This window comes from Manacus candei, unplaced genomic scaffold (genome assembly GCF_025592945.1).
Source record: "Manacus candei isolate 608988 ecotype Guabito, Panama unplaced genomic scaffold, ASM2559294v1 h1tg000050l, whole genome shotgun sequence".
Classification (NCBI taxonomy): domain Eukaryota; kingdom Metazoa; phylum Chordata; class Aves; order Passeriformes; family Pipridae; genus Manacus; species Manacus candei.
The window spans coordinates 23,916,305-23,938,221 of NW_026138098.1; the positions used below are offsets into that span (position 1 = coordinate 23,916,305).

General features: G+C 35.0%; 1 protein-coding gene across 33 annotated transcripts in view; it reads right to left on the bottom strand.

Moving 5' to 3' along the window:
* Positions 1-21,917, bottom strand: part of KCNMA1 (potassium calcium-activated channel subfamily M alpha 1) — a 460,281-nt gene that overhangs the window by 161,512 nt on the left and 276,852 nt on the right. For all 33 annotated transcript variants that reach the window (XM_051800818.1, XM_051800821.1, XM_051800820.1 and 30 more), the window contains 2 exons: positions 4,866-4,941; positions 241-316 (listed from right to left, as the gene is read on the bottom strand). In XM_051800818.1, the coding sequence (XP_051656778.1) occupies positions 241-316; positions 4,866-4,941 (152 nt within the window). The remainder of the gene's footprint in view (positions 1-240; positions 317-4,865; positions 4,942-21,917) is intronic.

The following is a 21,917-nucleotide window of genomic DNA, read 5'->3' on the forward strand; positions in this document are numbered from 1 at the left end:
GTTTCACAAGTTGCACCACTCCAAGTCTGCTTTATTGCTGAGGTTAATGATGTCTGTCTTACTACTCTGAATTAGTTTTGAGTAGAAGCTTAAAATCTGGGAAGCTGTGATGCCTTTTTCTTGTCCTCTGTTGATGTGTTAAGGGATTATACAGAGCAAGGCAATTGCAGGAAATAAAGTAGCTCAGAGAGCAGAAGATCCATGATAAAAAGTCAATGAAGTACTTTCAAATATACTTACCAAATGTATGAACCCAGCTGCTGTCAGCCACGTGCTGATAAATATAGAGCACAGATTCACTAGCTTGATGGAATTACTGAAAACAAACAAAACAAATAGGAACTTAGACTAGAATTTGTCACATTTTCTGCACATACCTGTATAAAACTGCATATTTCAGATTAAAGAATCTGATTATTATTTCCAAAGAGAAACAGACTCCCTAAAAAAACTTAATCAAAAGCTCACGCAAAATATATATTATTTTGTCTTTGCAGAGTTCACATTTTCATCATTTAGATAGCTTGAAAGGAAAGTTCCCATGTATGAGACCAGTGGGTATGGCTACCTCTGTACTCATAAACAAACTAATAGAAATAATGCTTTTCCACAGATAATTTGGTTGCCTCTCAGTACACTCACCTCCTTATTTTTTATTGCTGTACACCTCCAAGTTATTCATGTATAAATACATAAAAACACATGAGAAAATTATGATTCCCAAATTAAATATCTAAGGCATTTTACAGTTCTCGTGTGAAGTCCTAAGTAATTTTCATATTATTCTGCTGGTATGAACTCCTACAGACTACTTTATGGACATTCACACTAAATTGGAGTATTTCATGTTTATATTCACATTTTTTCTTTTAAAAAATGAGAAAAAGTAAAATTTAAACAATGAAAAAAGTGATATTTAAACCTACCAATCAAACGCTGCAAATATTTTTTAGTCCCATTGAGTAGTATGTTCCCTATCGTAGCCAAAAGTGATTTTGAAGCAAGGACCTCATTCAGTTCAGGAGGAAAACACCATACTTAAAATCTTCTGGAAGAAACATAAGTAAAACTTGCTCCCTCTCTTCTCACAAAAATCACTATCCTAAGAAGGATATTCAACACATCCACAAGGAACTGCAGTCCGTGTATGACTGTGTTTAAACAATTTTACCCATTCATGGAATTGTACTGGAAATAGTTCTCTGTTTTGAAAACATTTATGAGAAGGTATAATACCTCAGAAAAAAACCTCAATTATTCCTAAAGCAATAAATTCAAAAAAGATAAAAATTGGAAAACAATCACTATCAGTGTTAGCAGTAGTAGTTTTGCAGTACAATTAACTAATATTTCTATTTATAACTATTTTAGGGAGAATCAAAATGCATTATTTTACTTTAAAATATTGAGAAAAGAACTTGAAAAATTAATCAGACCAACTTCATTAAAAATAATTTTAAGAGTTACAGTTAGTGAAGTGGGCATCTTGAGGCACAAGGAAAAGAATATAACTGGTTAATATGAAAGATGTGGTAATACATATTATACTCAAAAATAAAATAACATACTGGCTATCCTGCCATTAATCAGTGCTACCTACCTCAACACATATTACCTCTTTCTCTCTTTCTTAAGGTATGGTTTAAGTTCCTATTTTGTTGGTGTTAACATTCAGTTATAGCACAAGACCCAAACCAATAGGTTTGTATATTAAACAAAATCATAGAAGTCATGCTAATGCAAAGCTCCATCATGAAAGGCCAATGACCATCCTTCACCTGAACTTAGAACAGGAGATGTTCCTAATAGAATAATGTGTCAGTCCACATATTACTGCAACACAAGTAAATGACAGCACCTACTAATAACTACATTACTTGTTTGGTACACTTATTTCTGCAGATTTATTAAACACTGTACCTTGTCTCTCCTCTATGAAATACTCCCTGTGCTTCCGCCAGAGTCTAAATATAGATGGAGGATTAGTCACAAACATTTTCCCTCTCTTTAAGCTCTTTCCAACATCTGTGCAAAATCCCTTACTGTGAGCCCTGCCTAAGCCTCTGTAGTTTTGTTGAAAAATAATATTAGAAAACAATGAAGGAGAGAAATTTTCAACTGAAAACTGCACAAATCAACTTCATCAAACATGAGAACAAAAAATATTGAGTAAAAGACATTTCATTTCAAATTAGGGAAACAAACAAGTCCTTGGCAGAGTATGGTGTTCTAATACGACATTGTAAAATTTTGTTTTGTCTTACGGGATTTTTTCAAACACATTTAGCAATTTCTCAGATAGTCTAATCATTATCTAACACTTTGCTAGTCTCCTTACTGCCTCAATTTCTGCATTGTTTAGTTTCTTCCTTTGGATTCCAGTTTTTGGAATGACCCTTCTCCTCACTGCATAAATAATACATATTCCTTTAATCAGCATATCTCAGTCACTAATTCTAGCAGTAATTTTAATTTATAGGTTAGAATAAAGCTTTCTCTTTACTGGGGAAAAGAGGAAAAGGAGGAGAGAATTTCTCCTCCAATTGCACTAAATATTAAAAACACAGCAGTGCCCATTACACCCTATCAGTTTCTCATCTTGTTAGTTGTTACATGTTATTAATGCCAAACACATTAAAATGCCTCTAGTTGAACTGGTTCCATATTTTTTCATATAAATAAATATCACCTCAAACAGAGAACTACTATGCTTTGTAGAATTTAAAAAGTACTGGATTTTTTTTTCCCCTATGCTATAACTTCAGAGATACTAATGATATACTGAATTTGCTATTCCATTTCAACAATTCAAATTCTGTCATTAATCCTTAGTCTTTATGTTCACAAACAAATTACAATATTGGAAATGTCATTAAAACCTTAAAAGTGGATTGCAAAAAATGCTATAATGTTTTAATTCTAGAAGCTTTTTAACCATCCCTGAGAAAAATAATGTTGCAGTAGCTGGACAAAAGCATACAATACAGTATAAGATTTTAAATTAATAATAATGGTTTAAGGCCATGGTATGTAAATGAAACCATTGCTTGAATTTAGGGAAGTAAATTTTATTTAAATAAAATTAGATTTGTTGAGGCTACTAGTTTAACTGCCCTAACTCTTGCAAAATTACTAAAGATTCTCCATTAACCACAAGGGCTCAGCATGCCTTTTTTCAGGTGCAAATAAAAAGTTTCCTAAAATAAATAACATTCTGTTCATTTGTTTTAATTTGTCATAGCAATTTTACAAAAATATGTTTTGTGAACATGAATAGCATTCCAAATTATTTAGGTAATTTCAGGTTATTAAGTAAAATACAGGAGAGAACAGACATGACTTTCTGTTGCAGAACCAAGAAAAACAACTGTTTTGAGGAAATTTTTAAGTTAAATAAATGGTGCTAATGATGAACTGCTAAGGATTAATTAGCTAACTGAACTAAAACACTCATACAAGAAAACTTTCCTTTACAGTCTTTCAATAATCAACTTTTGAGTTTTACAGATATTTGGATGGTGACATAAATAATTACAGAGAATATGATATCTATGTCTAATAGCAGAGTAAATTTTGCACCAGAAAAATGCTATTTCAACGAACAGGTCAGTCTTGAATAAACCAGCTCTGAATACACTGAATGTGATTAATGCAGTACCCCTTCATTTCACAAATCCCCAACTGCTGAAGGGGCTATTAGCTTTTATCCAAAATCCTTCGAGTTTATGGGGCTTCTCCATGGATTGACATTTCTCATGGCAAGGTTTCTTTGTGTGTTAAATGTAAACTCATCGGATATTCTGAGCTCCTCCACAAATTGTTCTCCTTTACCATCCCAGTGGTATTCTAAGCTATGGGACTTCACTGCACATTCTTTGGTGTCTTTATTTGACAAGAAGTGGATTCCTTACAGTAACACAGCTAAAGACAGATAATGTGAGAGTTTTGCAGCAAAGGAAATAGTTTCAAGGTTAAGGGTTGAAGAAACAGCTGTTTACCATGACTGTGTACAAATCTCAGGACCTACTTAACCACTACTATTAATTATCACAGCAAGAAATGGAGTTACCTGCATATAAAACCCTCACACATCAATATCAACTGCTGCAGAGAGCAGAGGATTTCAGAATGGAGCTGAGTTTAGAGTAATTATTGGAAGCTGGGTTCAATACTTCCCCCAGGGCATTTTAGAAAATGATGAAAAGCAACATGTCTTCAACTGCAAGGCATGGGAAGGTTTCTTTTTATTTCCTTCAAAGTGATCTTTTGTCCAAAACTGTGATTCTTCTGTACAACTTACACGTACTAATAGCCCAAAGAACCAGTAAATCAGAAGGTTAATTGGACTACTTTAATTATTATATGAAAGAAATACTAAGGACAATGAATACAATCTAAAGAAAGCTCAGTGTAATTTCTAATATGTTTTTGATGTGAAAAAGGATGCTCAGTTAAAAAAAACTGAAATAGAGCCACAATGATAATTTGTCATGATACTTTTTAACTGTATTCTGTGGAACGAATTTTGATTTCTGTTTTTCCAGGAGAGCAGAACATGGACTGATTATATGGAAAGAATCAATGTTTAATCAGTGCAAAGCTATGTAATTCATTCTGGTTTTAATTTATCAACACACAACCTTGTTAGATATTTCAAATGTAACAACACATCAAAACCTACTGATCACATAGCAGAAGATGCTCACTGATAAATCATTCATTGGTAGAAAAAGGTTTAAAGAACAGATAGTAATTGGAGGGGTTTTTTCCAGGAAAGAAAATCATATATTACTAGGATCTCAAATTTAAGCTATTTATGCTCTGTTACCAATGCAATTAACTCAGTACATAAGAAAAAGTCTTACCTTGTTTTAAGTATATTCAGAAACTGCAAAATTTCTGAAAACTGTATCAGTCTAAGGGCTCTTAAAAATCTTAAACCTGCAGTAAAGGGAAAAAAAAGGCTATAGTAAAGAATAATTCAAATTATAACAACATATAACAACAATACTGATCAATTAAATCAACACTGGTAGCATACAAAATGTCAAATACCTTTGAAATGCTCCTCCATATTTAATTGTTCCAAGATCCTTAACAGGTCTTTTTCAAATTGTTTTAAATTTATTTTCCTAATAACTGATGTATCCTACCAGAAAACAATTATTTATGTAGGAAGTCATGGGTGGAGACACACAGGCTGAAAGCTAAAGGGAAAAAACCTCACTGAGGTTGTTGGTAATTCTAGTGCACATGTCCTTCTCTTCCAGGCTGACAAAGACACATGTGGGTGTGGAACGTCTCAGTCCTCCAAGCTCCCACGTTGCTTAGTGAAAAATAAGAGATTATGGGCAATAGATCTGATAACCTGGATAAAGTAGACTGTATATGCCTGATTAAATTCGTAAATCTTAATGACGCAAAATCTTTTATAGTAATAATGCTCCTTATCTCCACCCTAATTTCAAAAAACTCAAGCAGAACAGAAAAATGACACATTTTCTCTTAAAAATGGCAAATTAACTGTATTTCTTTCCATCAGCCTATAACTGTAGGAGTACACTTCAACTATTAAAGAAACAACTATTTTTACAAAGAAGCAACTATTTTTAAAAAGAAATTGCATTTTTATGTAGAAATCAGGTTGCGTGCATAGCAATTCCCAGACAACCACAAAGTTGGCAAGACAGACACAAACAGAGTTTGTGCAGGAGAAAATACTATAGGAGATTAAGGGATTAAATTATTAAAATAGTCTTATGCTGATAGTAAATTATTTGGCTGCAGATCTTTGGCATATGAATAAAAGTACATTGTGTATTATACATATGCACAGCTTATAAAATAAAAATAAAGCTTGGAGGATAATTTTTATTAGAGAGTACAGCCAGGAGTTACATAAAAGTTGTGTAACATGGTATTGCAACTGTTACAGTGAGGTCCAGGGCAGCTTCTTCTCATACATTCTCATTATTGACATTTATTTTACCCACTTCCAGTGCTAAAAACCATTTTTTGTTTCTAGAAACCTAGGAAAGACATCCTAGCAAACTTAAAACCTGGTCACAACTTTTATCATCTCACTGGAATAAGAGGTTCCCCTCAAGAGCAAAGATGCATGTGGAAAGATGTGTTTAAATCATGACATTATTTCCACAGTATTCTTGGAAAGTTGCTAAATAAAATTTTTACTCTTGCTAAGGCTTATAAGTAGCCCTGCTAAGTGGCCTTGTTAAGACTCATAAGCAGTCTTAAAGCACACTCCTATCTATTACATGGATATAAAGGTTCTTTTTAATTACTGACTGCAGGGAACTCTGAAAATTAATCACAACTTAGTAAATGGATTTAGGGATCTAGATGAAAAGTAATAAAATGAAGCTTAATAATTATAAATGTCAGATCTATTTGCAATTAGAAGACGATAATTTTCGATCATATTGCTGAAACTGCAAGACATGTCCCTCTGACCCACTTCCAGCAGTTCCCACAGTTGCTACTCCTATCCAAAGAGAAGCAGTTGGACAAGGAAGGAGAGGATCTTTCTCAGCTCTGTTCCATCCAGCTACCTTCCTCACTCTTCCACATCCCTACGAACTTTTTTGAAAAATGGCTAGAGGAAGAAAAACCTTTCCTCAGTACTGTGTCTGAAATTAATGAGATGACCAAGTTACCCATTGCCACGTTTCAAAAAGAAATCTGAGAAACATCAAAGTTAGCAATAACACCTCTATCTCCAAACCAATATAATGGTTAAGATACATCTAAGTTGCTAAGACATCAAATAATAGAACAAAAATACTACAGCTTCAATGTATTTTCTGTGAAAGAAGAAAATCATTAAGAATGAAGTTCTGCATTTGCTACAGCCCACACCACTTTAAAAAATTCCCTTCAGAGAATATAACTTAACAAAAAAAAAAAAGTGGAGAGTTTGCTTGAACAGTTTAGCTACAAAATAGAACTGGCTTCCAATTGTAAAAGCAAAAGGAATTATTACATGGAAGGGATCAAATAATAATTTTCAGAAACTTCAGTGCATTAACTGCTTTGTGTGGTTCAAATACAAAAAAAAAAAAATTAAATGAAAATGACAGTTTTCCCTATCATGATGGCAAATTAATTCTTTCCAGCATTCTACAGTTTTCAAGACACAAACAGATCTGCTATTAAATTCCTATATGCATGTCATTTTATGTGATTTCCATAGAATCATACAATAGTTCAGGCTGGGAGGAATCTTTAAAGGTCATCTTGCCCAACCCTCACTGCAATTAGCAGGGACATCTTCAGCTAGACTGGGTTGTTTAATCTGACCTTGAACTCTCTTAGCTTTTCCTCATAGCAAAGGTGTTGCCTCCCTCTGATCACTTTTGTAGCCCTCCTTGGGACCCACTCCAACAGGCCCATGTCCGTTTTCTGCTGAGGACCCCAGAGCTGGATGCAGTACTCCAGGTGGGATCTCACAAGAATGGATTAGAGGGTAAAATCTCCTTCTATGCTGTTTTTGACACAGCCCAGGATATGACTGGCCTTCTGAGCCGTGAGTGTACAATGCTGGTTCATGTCCAGCTTTTCATCCATCAGCATCCCCAAGTCTTTCTCTGCAGGGATGCTCTCAAACCCTTCCTCTCCAGGCCTGTATTGACACCAGGAGTTGCCCCAGCCCTGGTGCAGGACCCTGCACTTGGCCTTGTTGAGCATCAGACAGTTCCCATGGGTCCATTTCTCAAGCTTGTCCAGGTCCCTCTGGATGGCATCCCAACCTTTAGGCATGTCAACTGCACCACTCAGCTTGGTGTTGTCTGCACACTTGTCGAGGGTGCACTCAATCCCTTTATCCACGTCACTAATGAAGATATTAAACAGTGCTGGTCTCAATATGGACCCTATGAGGGACACCATTTGTCACCTATCTACACCTGTACTTTGAGCTACTGACCACTACACTCTGGATGCAATCCAAACAATTCTTCATCCTCCAAACAGTCCACCCACCAAATCCTTCTCTCTCCAGAAGGAGAAGGATATTGGGGGTGACTGTGTCAAAGGTCTTACAAAAGTCCAGATATAATACACCCATGGCTCTTGCCTTGTCCACTGACGCAGCCACTACATGACCATTTGTTTGGTCAGGTGGGACTTGCCCTTGTTGAAGCCGTGCTGTCTTTTATCACCTCCCTGTTCTTCATGTGCCTTAGCATAGCTCAGAGGAGGATGTGTTCCATGAACTTCCCAGGCACAGTGGTGAGGCTGACAGATTGGTAGTTCCAAGGGTCCTGCTTTGTATCCTTTTTAAAGATGGGTATAATTCACTTTTTTAAGTCACCAGGGTCTTCACCTGACTGCCAACAGATGGGTATTCCAGAATAGCGTAAAAAAAGAGTTCTGAAAACTGGTATGAACAAAACACATAAAAGGACTGGACGATGTCAGGGCTGCAGCTGGTATGTTTGCATAACCTTATTTCCAGGCACTCACAGTATCTTGCTTTCAGGGGCTGAGCATACAACCATTATTTGTTTCACTGTTTGCAAGTGAAAACCACTATTCCTGCCGTTCCCATAAAACCATTAGCATAAAAAGCCAGTCTGCCAAAACAACTCTACATAGTAAGGAGAAATTACAGTGCACAATGCACCAGTGTACAAACCTCCCCAGCATGTGATAAACGCAAAGACTTTGAGTGGTCTACTGGTAACATCCACTAACACTAGATGAACCAAAGCAGATGGGAAAGGGGAATTCACATTCTTTAATAATTATTTCTAAAACTTGTCTGTGAAAGAGATAAGAGGTGCTGTCTTTGAATGAATCTGTTTGGTTCAAGCATGGACAGTTTGATCCTCTAGTGAATGATGCGCATTTTGAAAAACTGCAGCTAATCTGGAGGTTTAAGCCTTACAAAAAGCTGCAGTTGAAAATGAACTGTAAGGATAAAACTCAGATGAAATGAGTTTGCCCCTAAATGTATGGTTATTTATATCACCTTAAACTTAGCAAGGGGATGATGTATCAACTGAATAATTCTGAGAGAAAAAGTCCCCAAAGCACTTTATTCTAGTGCTGGTACTAATGACCCATGGAAGTGTGCTTGCAATCATACATGCATGTCATCTGTAAACTGATGACACAGTAATCCTCACAGCATAACTTTGTTTCAATGAGACTGCTGTCAAACTAAAACCAGCCTAAACTATTCAGTAGGTAGCTTACTATGAATCCACATAAGGTCAATATTAAAATAAATTAAATAGAAAAGATTTTTATTGGTCTAACTTAAGAATAATTATTGACAAAGTGTCTGTAAAAAATAGCCTGTCTATTACGATTTACATGTAATCAGTAACACAATGCCCCATCCTATCCTCTCTCACTGTTTTCAAATCAAATTTAACTCACGACTAAGATGATTTTATCTCTTTCAGGCCTACGAACTCACCAAGGTTAAAGTTTATTTATGCATCCAAAATAGCAAGCAAAATTCTGCAACAGGAGCACTTGCAAAAATTCCCCCTTTCCCAAAGCTGTTTCAGCTAAATACACAAATGTGTACAGCTCTCTTTCCTCAACATTTGGGAACATGTTTTATACACGTGGGGAAGATTCTTTTAATATGAAATACCTAATAAACTGATTAACATTTAAATTATATAATCAATAGTTCAGAAAGGATAATTTTCTTACGTATTACAGTAAAGTCTATTCTAATTTTGCACATTTCATGGATCCTGTCTGCTAACGTTAATTACAAACTGCTGAACAGGATGCTCACTCAGGAAGAGCTTGCTACGTTGTCTCCATCATGTAACTCACCTTTTTCTTGGCAAGAGGTTTTATATCAGAATTTTCTCATGGGATCTGACTAGAATAGGATATAAGCCTCTATACTAAAATTTATACCAAAAAATAAGTACCAAAACATTGAATTTACCTAGAAAAATCTCTCTAATCAGAGGAAAAATATACAGATAAAATAATCAAAGAACCTCTTGAGTTTGTTAGTTTTCTGCTTCCAAACAGATGACCAAAATATGCCTGCGAACTGGAGTTCATTTCAGCTGCACTGCTGAGGACAAACCTAAGGGATTCACAGATTTCAAGACCAGAAAAAAACTTCTATGATTACCAATCAAATTCCTTTAACATTATGAGACAAAGTCTTTTAGTCAATAGTTTCTGCCTCTAGTACAATGATCTGAGTTGTAGGTATGATGATTCAAATAAACCTTCAACTACATCACAGGATTATTTTCTTACTGAAAAAGTATTTGTTTAGATACCTGTGTTGCCTGTACAGCAAACAGATCGTTTTCAAAATACACTGAAAAACATAAAATATGTGTGTAATGTTACTTCAGATACTGAGCGGAACCAGCCTTCAATAAATGGTCACTAAGGGAGGCTGCATACTGCCAAAAAATCAGCCTTACAGAAATCAATTATCTGTTCAATTGGAAGCAATATACCACTTTGAAATACCAGACTAGATCTAGAATACAACAGGAGCAATTTTCTCCTGACTCGTTACTAAGGACGCAGTAAAATGGATGCTTTAAAACAGAACAGTGACACAAACACGGCCAATAAATTATGTGCCAGTAGTAATGCAATTACAGTGGAAAATTATTTTATCTATAAAGTGTACAGCATAACAAACAACATTATTTTAAGCTTTATTTGACTTCACAGTCTTAAAGATGCTGAAATAGGGTATTTACTTGTCTGTCTGACAGCTCTCCAGTCTCTCTGCTGAACTGATGCTTTCCACTGGATTAATATAGAGCAGCAATCAGGATTACCCGTAGGTTGCAAACCCCACAAAAATGGAAATTTACCATTTTAAATCTTTAAAGAGGAAGGCAAGGAAATTATGGCAACTATACTTATTTGATTTCACTGAGGTTCTAATACACAGAAACAAGAATTGGAATATTTCTTCATTCGACAGGAGAGGTCCATCGACAGGAAAAGCACCAAGCATTACATTATTTCTCACCAATGAGATACATAATCCCTTTCTTATTGCCTTATGTTGCTTATTTTTTTTCCTTATTGACAACAGTATATCCAAAATACTGGTTTAAGGATTCAGTACACAGAGATTCTCTATACTGTTTCTATTCCTGACCAACCATTCACCCATTCATCAGAACAGTATCTTCATCAAACATATCAATGGGTACTTCTACCCTAGATTTACTGAAGACTGAAAAAAACCTCCAGAATCCATATTTAGGAACCTTTTCTGAGACACATATGATGGAGAGGTAATTTTTAGGATGCAAAACAATCCTATTTTGAATGCCTTCACACAGTGTAGCAGAGGTATCTGAGATCCCACTCCCTGCAGACAGGCTTGAAAACGAAAGCTCAAAGGAAAAAGACAAGAAAAAATAGCAGGAAGGAAAAGGATCTATAATTCCCTGAAAGCAACACAGACAAAATATTTCTATACATTTCCTCACCTTGTAAAGTTGTTATGCAACTTTTCAAGTGGGGAGAACAACCTGTAGCATGAAAAAATCAATGCCCTATGACCAGGATGGTAAAAGTAAATCAAATTCAGAATCTACATAGATTTCATACTAATTGCCTTCAAACAATGTTGCATCAAAGCTTTGTTAATAAATCTCTCTGCTGCACATTTCTTTAACTTACTTTCACACCTTTTGAAACAATGACAGCAGTTTCAAAAATAATTTTTTAATAATGCCAACATTGCAGAAAATTACATTCTATCCTTCAATAAAGACTGGATTACTTGATACTGGGTGAACAGTGAATCCCTTTGATGAGGGAGATAGCAGTACACTGCAGCATGTGAGTTTGGGAAGGAATTCTTCCTATAAAGCATCACAAATACTTTAGCTTTTTTTTTTTTTTTAAGTTGAAAAATTAAACAGAATTATTCTTTTTAGAAGATAATAATACTAGCACCAAAGACAGTACAACAAACTACAGTTTTGAAGAAAAAGTTTAGATTTGGACCTTACCCCAGTACGAGCCGACCCTATAACAAGACACCAAGGAGTTTCGCAAAGTATGTTGTTCTTCCTTTTCAGGGACATTATGTCCAGCTTTGACACGATATCCATTTTTGAACAAGTCTCCATGAGATTTTTTACGCCTTCTAGTAATTTTATAAGTTTCTGTATGCGTGCCCCCCGAAGGGTTGTGGTAGACTAAAATCTTGCTGGGAATCATGACTATGTATCTTCAGCTTCAGGAGCACTGCACGTAAGTAATCGTGGTCCAGTCTTCAGTCACGGCACTCACTAATAGTGAAGATAGTCATATATTTACCCTTCTTTTTGCTAATTCAGTCTCAAAATGGAGAGAGAGCTCAGAGTTCTTTCTTTAATGGAACTTCTCTTTGAGAGCAGATTTGTTTAACTGGACACAGGATAAAGTTCACCTTAACATGCTGTTATCAAAAGATAATTCAGCATAATCTAGTCCATTTCTGTTAGCACGAAACAAACAGAATGAATTCAAACACAAAACTCAGCTCGACAGAACAGACTAAGAGTATCACAAACTGGATGGACAAAACAAATCACAGAAGCAAGCAGGCAGTGCAGATGCTCCTCTGATCCGTGATGTATTAGAGCTTAAAAGCCATCTTCTATCCGGATATTACCACATAAGCTTCTTTCGGATACACCAAAGAACCACACCCATTGATTCAAAACTGACAAACATGATGCTGTTCACTTAGAATGAACTCTCATAAAGAATATAGTTCTTATAATTCATGCACATAAAGAGAATTATTTACTGTGTGCTAGTTTCGTTTGCAACTTCACATATCTGTCTTCTAGTTAAAGCAGTATGCAGAAGGCAGAGGTCATATAATCAGCCAACTCTTTCAGGATTTATTCCAGATGAAATTTAAAAAAAAAACCAAAACAGCAAATAAACACAACAACCCTTCAGCCAATCCCAGTTAATGACAGCTATCTTACTGAAGGAAGGAAAAGAATGAACACCAAAACAATTAAGCCATCTAGCAAGAGCACGAAGAATAGAGTGATTAGCTCTCTCAAGCAGATTCACTCTGTGAATATTCATAAAACTGGATTTCTGTTCAGTCAACTACCATCTCATTCAGTTGGATAAAGCTCTTTAAATTAAAATGTAAATTGCATATATTACCTTCCATGACAGATGATATGTTTTCTTAATGAACTTTCTTGCTTTAAGGATAACATACACACTTCATCTTGAAAAGCTAAAAGCTATCTTCATAGCTATCTTCATTTTGAGGAATAGGCATATCATTCTTTTTTTTTTTTTTTTTTGGCCCCAAAGGAGCCACAAAGATATATAAGCCAAAAATATACCAATGCCATCTGCCAAAGCAGATGCAAAAATAGACTGCCCCATGCACTTATATGAAATGTACAGGATTTCAAAGCATTTTGAAAATGTTATTAAAGGGTGACAATGCCAAATATAGAAAAGGGGAGAGTAGTACACACAAATTTTAAATGTAAGTAATATGCAGAGAGTGAATCAGAGTCAAAGTACTTCTGTGACACCTTTACATAGCAACCTTTAAGACTATGTTCTTACAAACAACCTGGTCAAGTTCCCACTGGTCAAAATATTCAAGTTCCACTGAGTCTAGTGGCAATGGTTTTTGACACATTCTGCATGCATGTTGATACGTATAAATAATATATCTGTGTATCTCTGAGCTCTTGAATCATTCCTCTCAAACTGAAAGATTTGAACAGGGTAGTACTTATCTGTGTCACTAAACACATCTTGTACAGCTCAAACTGAAAGAACATCCTACTTACTTTTTACCATATAAGGCATACTATTTTCCTTTCCTTTCGTATCTCCTCTTGAGTAGTATTTTAATCTTGTTATTATCCAATTTTAAACCTATCATTAGTGTACTTTGTACTTAGTACAGCAAATGTTTGGGTTTAGAATCCATTTACCTTGCAAGCGTGGAACATCTCTAAAGAAAAACAGGACCCAAGTAATAAATAACAAGAGCCAAGCTGTTTAGTTTACATAACCTATTATTTTGGTTTTAGTAATTTGACAGTATTTCTTTAACTCCCTCAGCTCCCTGGCATAGTCAGATTTTCATCAATTTTCTCCATTTTCTGTCAGGGCACTGCTTAATTGTTGCATACATCAAAATCTGAAAACATACATTAAATGACAAAAACTGAGAATAAATCTAAAATAAACCTGTTCCACAAATTTTAAAAAAAATAAATATAAATTTCAGCAGCAGCAGGATGATAGTATATTGTGATGAGAAGTACTCTTCCACATCAGACAGAGCCACACAAAGCTGTTGGTATTACTCTCTTGTGCAGATGTTTCTGCTTTCCAATGGAATATTTTTTAGCATTTAGTTCTACAACCTGATTACTCAAAACAGCTTTCTGTTTTCAGTGACATTCCAGTTCTCAACCATCTATAATATCTATCTACTACTTGGTCAAATTTTTCATATTAGAAGTAAAATTAGATTACAGAAAATTGTTCTCTACATGTTGATTTTTTTTCAGTTTCAAGAAAACTACCTTTTAGATATTCCATCACCTAGCTCAGATGAGCATCTGAGTGAAATTCTGGAGTCCAATTAAGTTGATGAAGATGGTGCCATCAGGAAAATAGCACTGTTTCCTACCCCTGTGAAGGACAGAGTCCATGGCCTGCTGGTCTGAGGTAGAATTAAAATTCCTAAACCCTGGGTTGTCAGGAATACCTGATGTCTGCAGCCTGCTCTGAAGTATTTATTCCAAACAAATCAACATATATTGTAGTACAGAGCTCTAGTATGACTTTTAAAAACTTATTGTTCTTTCAATGCTCCTTACAAGTGAAGTTTTCCATATTTTCAACAGAAACATATCCTTGAAGCATATCACTCTATGACTCTCCCTGAACTTGCCATAAAAATGCACGTATATACTTATGGAAGTATTGCTATAATTAAATGACAACTTGCTTCCAAAGTCCTTCCAAATGTGACACTATTAAACTCAAATACGCAGGAGAAGAAAGCAAGACTTCTCAGCAGCTAAGCTCTGCTTTACCTTTGGCTATGCAGGGACTAGTTACTTGGTGAATCATCTTGCAAAAGACTAAGGAAAGATCAGATCTTTGCCACAGAAAACCAATGTATTGGGTAGAAGAGGGTATCGAATTATTGTCCTTTAAAATACAGGTTAGACATGGATGACTGATTTGCTGTTCTTTTGTAGGATACTATGTGCTTGCAGTTGTGCTCAAAAGTACAACCTGTAAAAAAACCACAAAACAAAAGGAAACCTGCCAAGGAGAAACCTGCTGAAGAGAAAAATAACTTTTTTATATCCTGTGACTAATATCTCCTTGAAAATTAATTTTTAATTTACTTTACAATAAGTGAACACAGAATGTTCCACATGCTATCTTTCCTGTCTTTCAAATTGCTGCTTCTGAAACTACAGCGTAAACCCATCGCTGTACACAAAATGGCCCATAAAATTTTAATTGGTCCTATTTCGAAAATTATAAAAGCATTATTCATAGAAAAAAATAACCCACTGTGTCTGAATATAAAAACTATAGAGGTTGGCTACTGTATCAACTACTTTTTAGTACAGCTTTTTAGCATTGTCTATAGGTTATGACAAAAACAGAGCAATGTTCATCCTGCAAAGAATTTACCATTCATTAATCTCACTAAATTATTTAGAAGGTAAATTTATGATCCAAACTTGAGTTCCTGAGAAATTGCATGTAGTAGCATTATGTACTTTTTTATCGCCCGGTCTCAAAGTCTTACAATATTAAACCATCTTCAGAAAGCCTGGCACTAGCAAAAACAGTCACTATATATGTAAACATTAACTTCCCTGCTTTACAGCACTTCAGGCAATGACTATGTCATATTCCATAAACCAAGCAGAGATATACCAGTAACAAGAGAATAGCAGATCTTTACATAAAACCAGAGTGTATTAACTTGTAAGCATCACATATTACAAAGGAAGTATTATTTTTTAATCTTACAGTTGTGTAATCCTTTCCAGATACTGAAGTCCAATTCACATTGGATGCATAACATGCCTTTTTTAATTCTATGATTTGGGGAGAAAAAATTAATTGTACACTTTACTGGTGATGCTACTAAAACCAAAATGACACTTCAAATGAGAGGTTACACCTCAGCAAGCTAACGTTACAGAGACGCGGCGTGGAAGGTTGGAAAGTTGGGATTTATTTTTTAAGTGACCATTACAACTCAGTATAAAGTAGTTTCCCTTCCTGAAAAATGACAAGTTAGCATCTTATGTAATTTTCCCTGGCATTCACCAGGAACAAATTGCACTAAAATCAGGAATATGCTATTCTGAGAGGCTGTAACCATAGGGCAGAACAAATGATAGGAACAAAGGCAAAGGAAGGACAAAGGCCAGATCTAAAGCCTGACTCATGCTGCAGGACGTTGGTTTAAAAAAAGATTTGCAATGCTGCCCATCTTTGCTCCTGTGAGTCACAAGGCACAGGCCATAACTGCCAAAGAAACAATGAGCATACCATGAAATAAGACTTGAAAAGGAGTCAAGTATTTCAGTCCTAATCAACTGGTATGATATAATGCATCCTATTAATTGAGCCTTCTTTAGCCTTTGAGCTGCACAAAGAAAATAGTTAAAGAATAGATATGGGCAAATGCATACAGATAAGTTAATTATGAGAAACCGGTTATGAAAATGATACACCAAAAAATTCTGTGTGATTATGTTCCAGGTGCAAAAAACCAGTAATTCCATTCTCTGACCACATGGATGCCAAACTTTAAAATATACTTATGTCTGTTCTAGAGAACTGATGTCCTTTAACTCAGTGTAGAGAGCGATCGCTTGCACGTGGTGCAATATACACATATAAATGTAAATTTATATTTAAATTTATATTGTAATAACAATAAACAGAGTACTTCGATTGTCAGATTAAGAATTTAGGCATAAAATTTCATAGAAATCAAAGATTCTGGTGTTTTAACTGCTTTTAGAAACATAACTGTTGCATAGGTCTCCCTACACCAGGTATCAGCATCTCTTATTTCACCTCAGTGCAGTACTAAACCATAGTCTTCACCTCCTCAGTAGCATATCATGTTTAAAGACAAGGTCTGAGTGTCAATTAAGCACTGAGTCAAGAATAAATCCAGTACAGAAAGTAGCATTTACAATTCCTCTCTTCAAAGTCATGTCAGACAGAAAATCTGCCTGTGATTTGCCTACTGAGAAGAAAATTCTCAGAGTTTCAAGCACACACAAATGCTGGCCCTAACAGGCCAATGTTAGCCAATCAGTAAGAAAAGAAAATTTCTATGCACTGAGTAGATTAGAACCAGTGACTAGTAAAGTAGGTGCTTGATATTTTCCTAGAAGATGCTGTTCCTCCAAATCTGTGTATCATTTGCTATTTTCTACTGAATGAAACATGTTTCTTATAGGATCTGCCCCACATGCAATTATATTTCTAATTTCATCTAATTTTCTCTAGATGAATTTCCAAGGTGCAAGCATGTGAGCATGAAGGAATTGGGATGAAACTGTCATGGTTTGTTTTTATTTTCTAGATGTCTCTGCTTTTACAGGGCCGGTATCTACACTTCGCCCGCAACAGGAAGGAAAGAGAAACACAGAAAAATCCAAACTGGGCGTTAATATGGAATTTAATAGACAATAAAAGCTGGAATCACACCGTTTTCTTTACAAAGTATCCCATCTAATTTGAATTTATACTTGTAATATTTTACATTTAGAGACTCAGATATTCATTGACTGACAAACCATCATGATATATGTTGCCTGCCAACTAATCACTGCAAAAATAACTTTTTCTTAAGATAAGCATTGTCCCAACCACTTATCTTGCCATTAAGAAATACTTCATTAACTATGCTTAATAAGTATGTACATTTCAAATAATGAAATTACATAAATATATATAAATTATATATCTACAGTACAAATTTTAATACTAATAAAAAGTATCCAAAATTATTTTATAACATACTTAATCACTTAGGTTCATAATTAAAAACTGAACTTCTAAATAATATCATATCTATTATCTACAGCAGCCTTAACATAACAGAACATTGGTAAGAGCCCCTATAGTATTTAAGAGTTTCAGTATCAGCTATGAAAAATGAGTATTGAATATGAAAGAGTTGCAAAGGTTAAATTTTGAAAAAAACACTGCATATGAACATTGTGAAAGGTATTCAAATCGTATGAGATTTTATATTTATCCCATTGGGATTACTTCTTCTGCTGTCATAATGCTGAGGGATGATTACATCCTTGAACTTCACTGGTTCACTTGAATCAACTTCAGAGAAAAGCATCCCAGGTCAGAATTAAGTGAGCAAACTGATAAAATGTGAAAATAATACTCACTCCACTATCAGTACATAGTGTCAGTGCCGTGTTTGTCTACTAATATTGCATCTAGCTCACAGCAAAAAAAGAGCTTTCTGCTAGGCTATGGAGGTATGCAAGTCTAGCATCAACTGAAAATCACTCTACATTTTCAAGCAAATAACACTTTGAATGACCCAGGGGCCATAGTGTGGATGAATGATATTGGCATTAAGTGCTGGATGCACAGTGGTCAGAAAGGAACCAGTGTACCTCTGTAGTGCAGCATACATAAAACTCCTTCAGTTCTGAAGGAAAATGTTCCACACAGTAAGGAGTTGATCAAAGAAAAACATAATCAGCAATTAGGAAGACAATAAAGCTGATATATAATTTATACTGAGAAGTAGAGTAACTTGGTGATAATGGAGAACTAATGACTGGAGAGTTTTCAGTACCTCAGAAATACAGCAGATTGCTTATCCCCCCTTATAAGGGACTACAAAAACTTCTTTTTGATCATGAAGATGATAGTCTCTGAAGACCCTGACTTGCATGCAAACCCTCTGCAAACTGAACTACAAACTTAAGATACTACACAGCTGATTCTTTTCAGCTAAATATCCACAGTGATACTACGGTGATACTACAATGCTATTGTTTTGAATAAAAAGAGCAGTCCTTGCAGGATAACACTTAGCAAAAGTTAAGTGTACTTAAGTGCATGTATTAAGTGCTGCATATTAGATCTGCCCATGTACATCATAGTTCCATCTGCCTTACTTTAGAAAAGCTGATTTAAAAAGAAGGCAAAATCACTTCTCTATAAATCACCTATAACTACAAGAAAATGACTTTAGAAAAAAAGTTTTATATACTAGAATTTTTACTTATGTAGAAGCCCACATTTTTTTTAAGTTTTAACATTATTTTTAAATTAAAAGATGTATTATTCTGTCTTCTTACCTGCCATCTGTTATACTTTTACTAGCAACAAACAAAAGAGCTGATAAAGTCAAATAGGCTGCTTTTCCAATATTTCAGCTTTTGACTCGAAGTTGCAGCAAGAGAGATATCATAAGGAAACCTCCTTCTGGCAAATGCCTGAGCAGTTTTGAAGACAAGTTAAGCTTATACAGTAGAAACCTAAACTACTAAGAAAATTTAAACTCTTTGGCTTCATATCCCTTTACACATATTAAAGCAGACAAGATTACTAAATAGATTTAGAGCAAAATGTTTTATAACTATATACATTACTATATACAATTTACAAACATAATGTACTGCCTTCAAAAATAATAAAAAACTGAATGAAAAAAAAAAGCACTCCAAAGCTTAGTAGCACCGTCTTTAACACCGCTCCACATTAAAAAGTTCCCTGAACAGAAGAAACAGGGAAAAGAAGTAGAAAGTTCCCAAAGCATACACTTATAAAGAACAAGTAAATCTTGCCCTCTGAGCATCATTAGCTTTATTGGCAGCCCTTCTGGTGATCCATCAGGTGAGCCACTGCAGTGCAAGAGGTTATGGAGGAGTCAATAACTTCAGAGACATGTCCTTCCATTTATGGACTGCATTTTCTCCACTACATTTCTATTTTTATTTAGAATTAGAGATAGTTTGATACAAAACACTGCTGAAGGTGATAACGAGTTTAATGAATGCTAAATGTCTGGGGGTCAGCAGTCAATCAAGTAAAAGCCCTGCATAATGTAAGAATGTAAATACAGAAGTACTATAGAATGTTAAACATTAAAAAAATTGATGTGAAACAAGTGGCAAAATGTGACAAACTGTGAAGGATACTGTTCTCTTGACTTAAGTCAATATTGTATGAAACTCTGCCAGGTGGTATAAATATCCTGCAGTTCAAAACCTCAGAAAAAGCCTTAAACAGAACACTTTTTTCTCTATATCCCAAATTTTCTTTCACTATTTGCTATCTGACTTTGTATGGCAAGATAATGCAGTTTCAAAGATAGAACAGTGAATCAAGGAAGAGATTATTAGCCATCCAACCATTAGTTCTGAAATGCCACATGAGCAGGAAGGTCAGAATTCTGCTCATATTGACACCTGAAGCTCTAAGCACAAGAAGTCATCTACCTAATCCCAGTGGGGGTTTGACCTATCAGGTGATGGTCAAGCAGTGCATCTAAATAACCATATTAATGAAATTTCCCCTTCTAAGTTTGGAATTATAGTAAGAGTGAAAATCAATTCTCTCCACTTTTCTTAGAGAGATATATATAAAGTGGAGTGAAAGAATTGCCAAAAGATTACTGGAAGGATATGAATTATCTGGTTTATATAAACCTCCAGTCTCAGTTAAGTACATAAGTTCAATCACAGCTCTCTGATATTCAGAAAGAACAGCCACTATAAGAACTTTCTCAAGTGTCATATGGAATTCTTAACTTCTAATCTTTCTAGTGAAAGTTCATCTATCTTTGCATCGGTTTATACCAATTCCAGTCTCAACAGGATTTGCTTATGATTAATTCAATCTTGCAAAAAGGTCAGGAGGAACACAGATAGGCAGTTTGGGTTTTTTTTAATTACTTAAACTGCATAATGCATCTTTTCTTAATTCCACATAAACCAAGATTCATGCACCACAGAGCACACCAATTGGTGCTGAATTAATGAGAACTACGTGGCCATCTCAGTATATTTAGTCCAGGGCTTAGAAGATAAAATAGTTCCTTTGAGCAGTATTACAGCAATTAGAAGTATAAAATGAGCTAAAGATCAAACATGGTAACCTGAAATCATAAAACTCATGTTAAAAATACTAGAATATAAACTGTCATGTTCTAGGTATATGGACTTTTAGTTTGGGTGTTGTGCAGATATCAATTACATTACTTATAAAGTTGCTTGTAAACAACAAGCACTGAAAATTCAAAGTTGAGAAGATTGCAACAACCTTACTCAGATTCAATGTATTTTAAAAAAACAGTCAAAAGTCAGTGAAAGAGGATATTGGGAGGAAAAACTGCTGGATAATGCACAAATAATAGATTGAATGCCTACATGGAACTGCAGAAGTTAACATACTACCTGGAGAGCCAAGAAATGAAATCTTATTTTCAACTGGTCTTTCAGTGGTCAAGATAAAGACTTATATTTATATATATACACTTTAGAAAAACCTCTTACACCATTAGCTTTTCCATTGAACGTCATGTGTGAATGGTAAAGCTACAAATACTGATGTAATTTACTCAGCATTGCCATGGGTTGACAAGCAGGGGTTGGGATCATGTGTAAAGCAGGATGTGCATTTTGTAATAGGTAACATTTTTTTTGTAGGTAACTATAAACTTAAGACTGGATTTATTTTTTCAAAAAGAGATACATTCTTGTTTAGTCAGATTTCGGATGAAAGAGATCAAATTAGTCCATCCAGCCTGGATGGACTAGGAAGCACTTTCATTTAAAGCAATATAACTGCTGTCAGCTATGATATTAACTTGCAATAGCGCCTCAAAATTCAGAGACTATGACTAATCT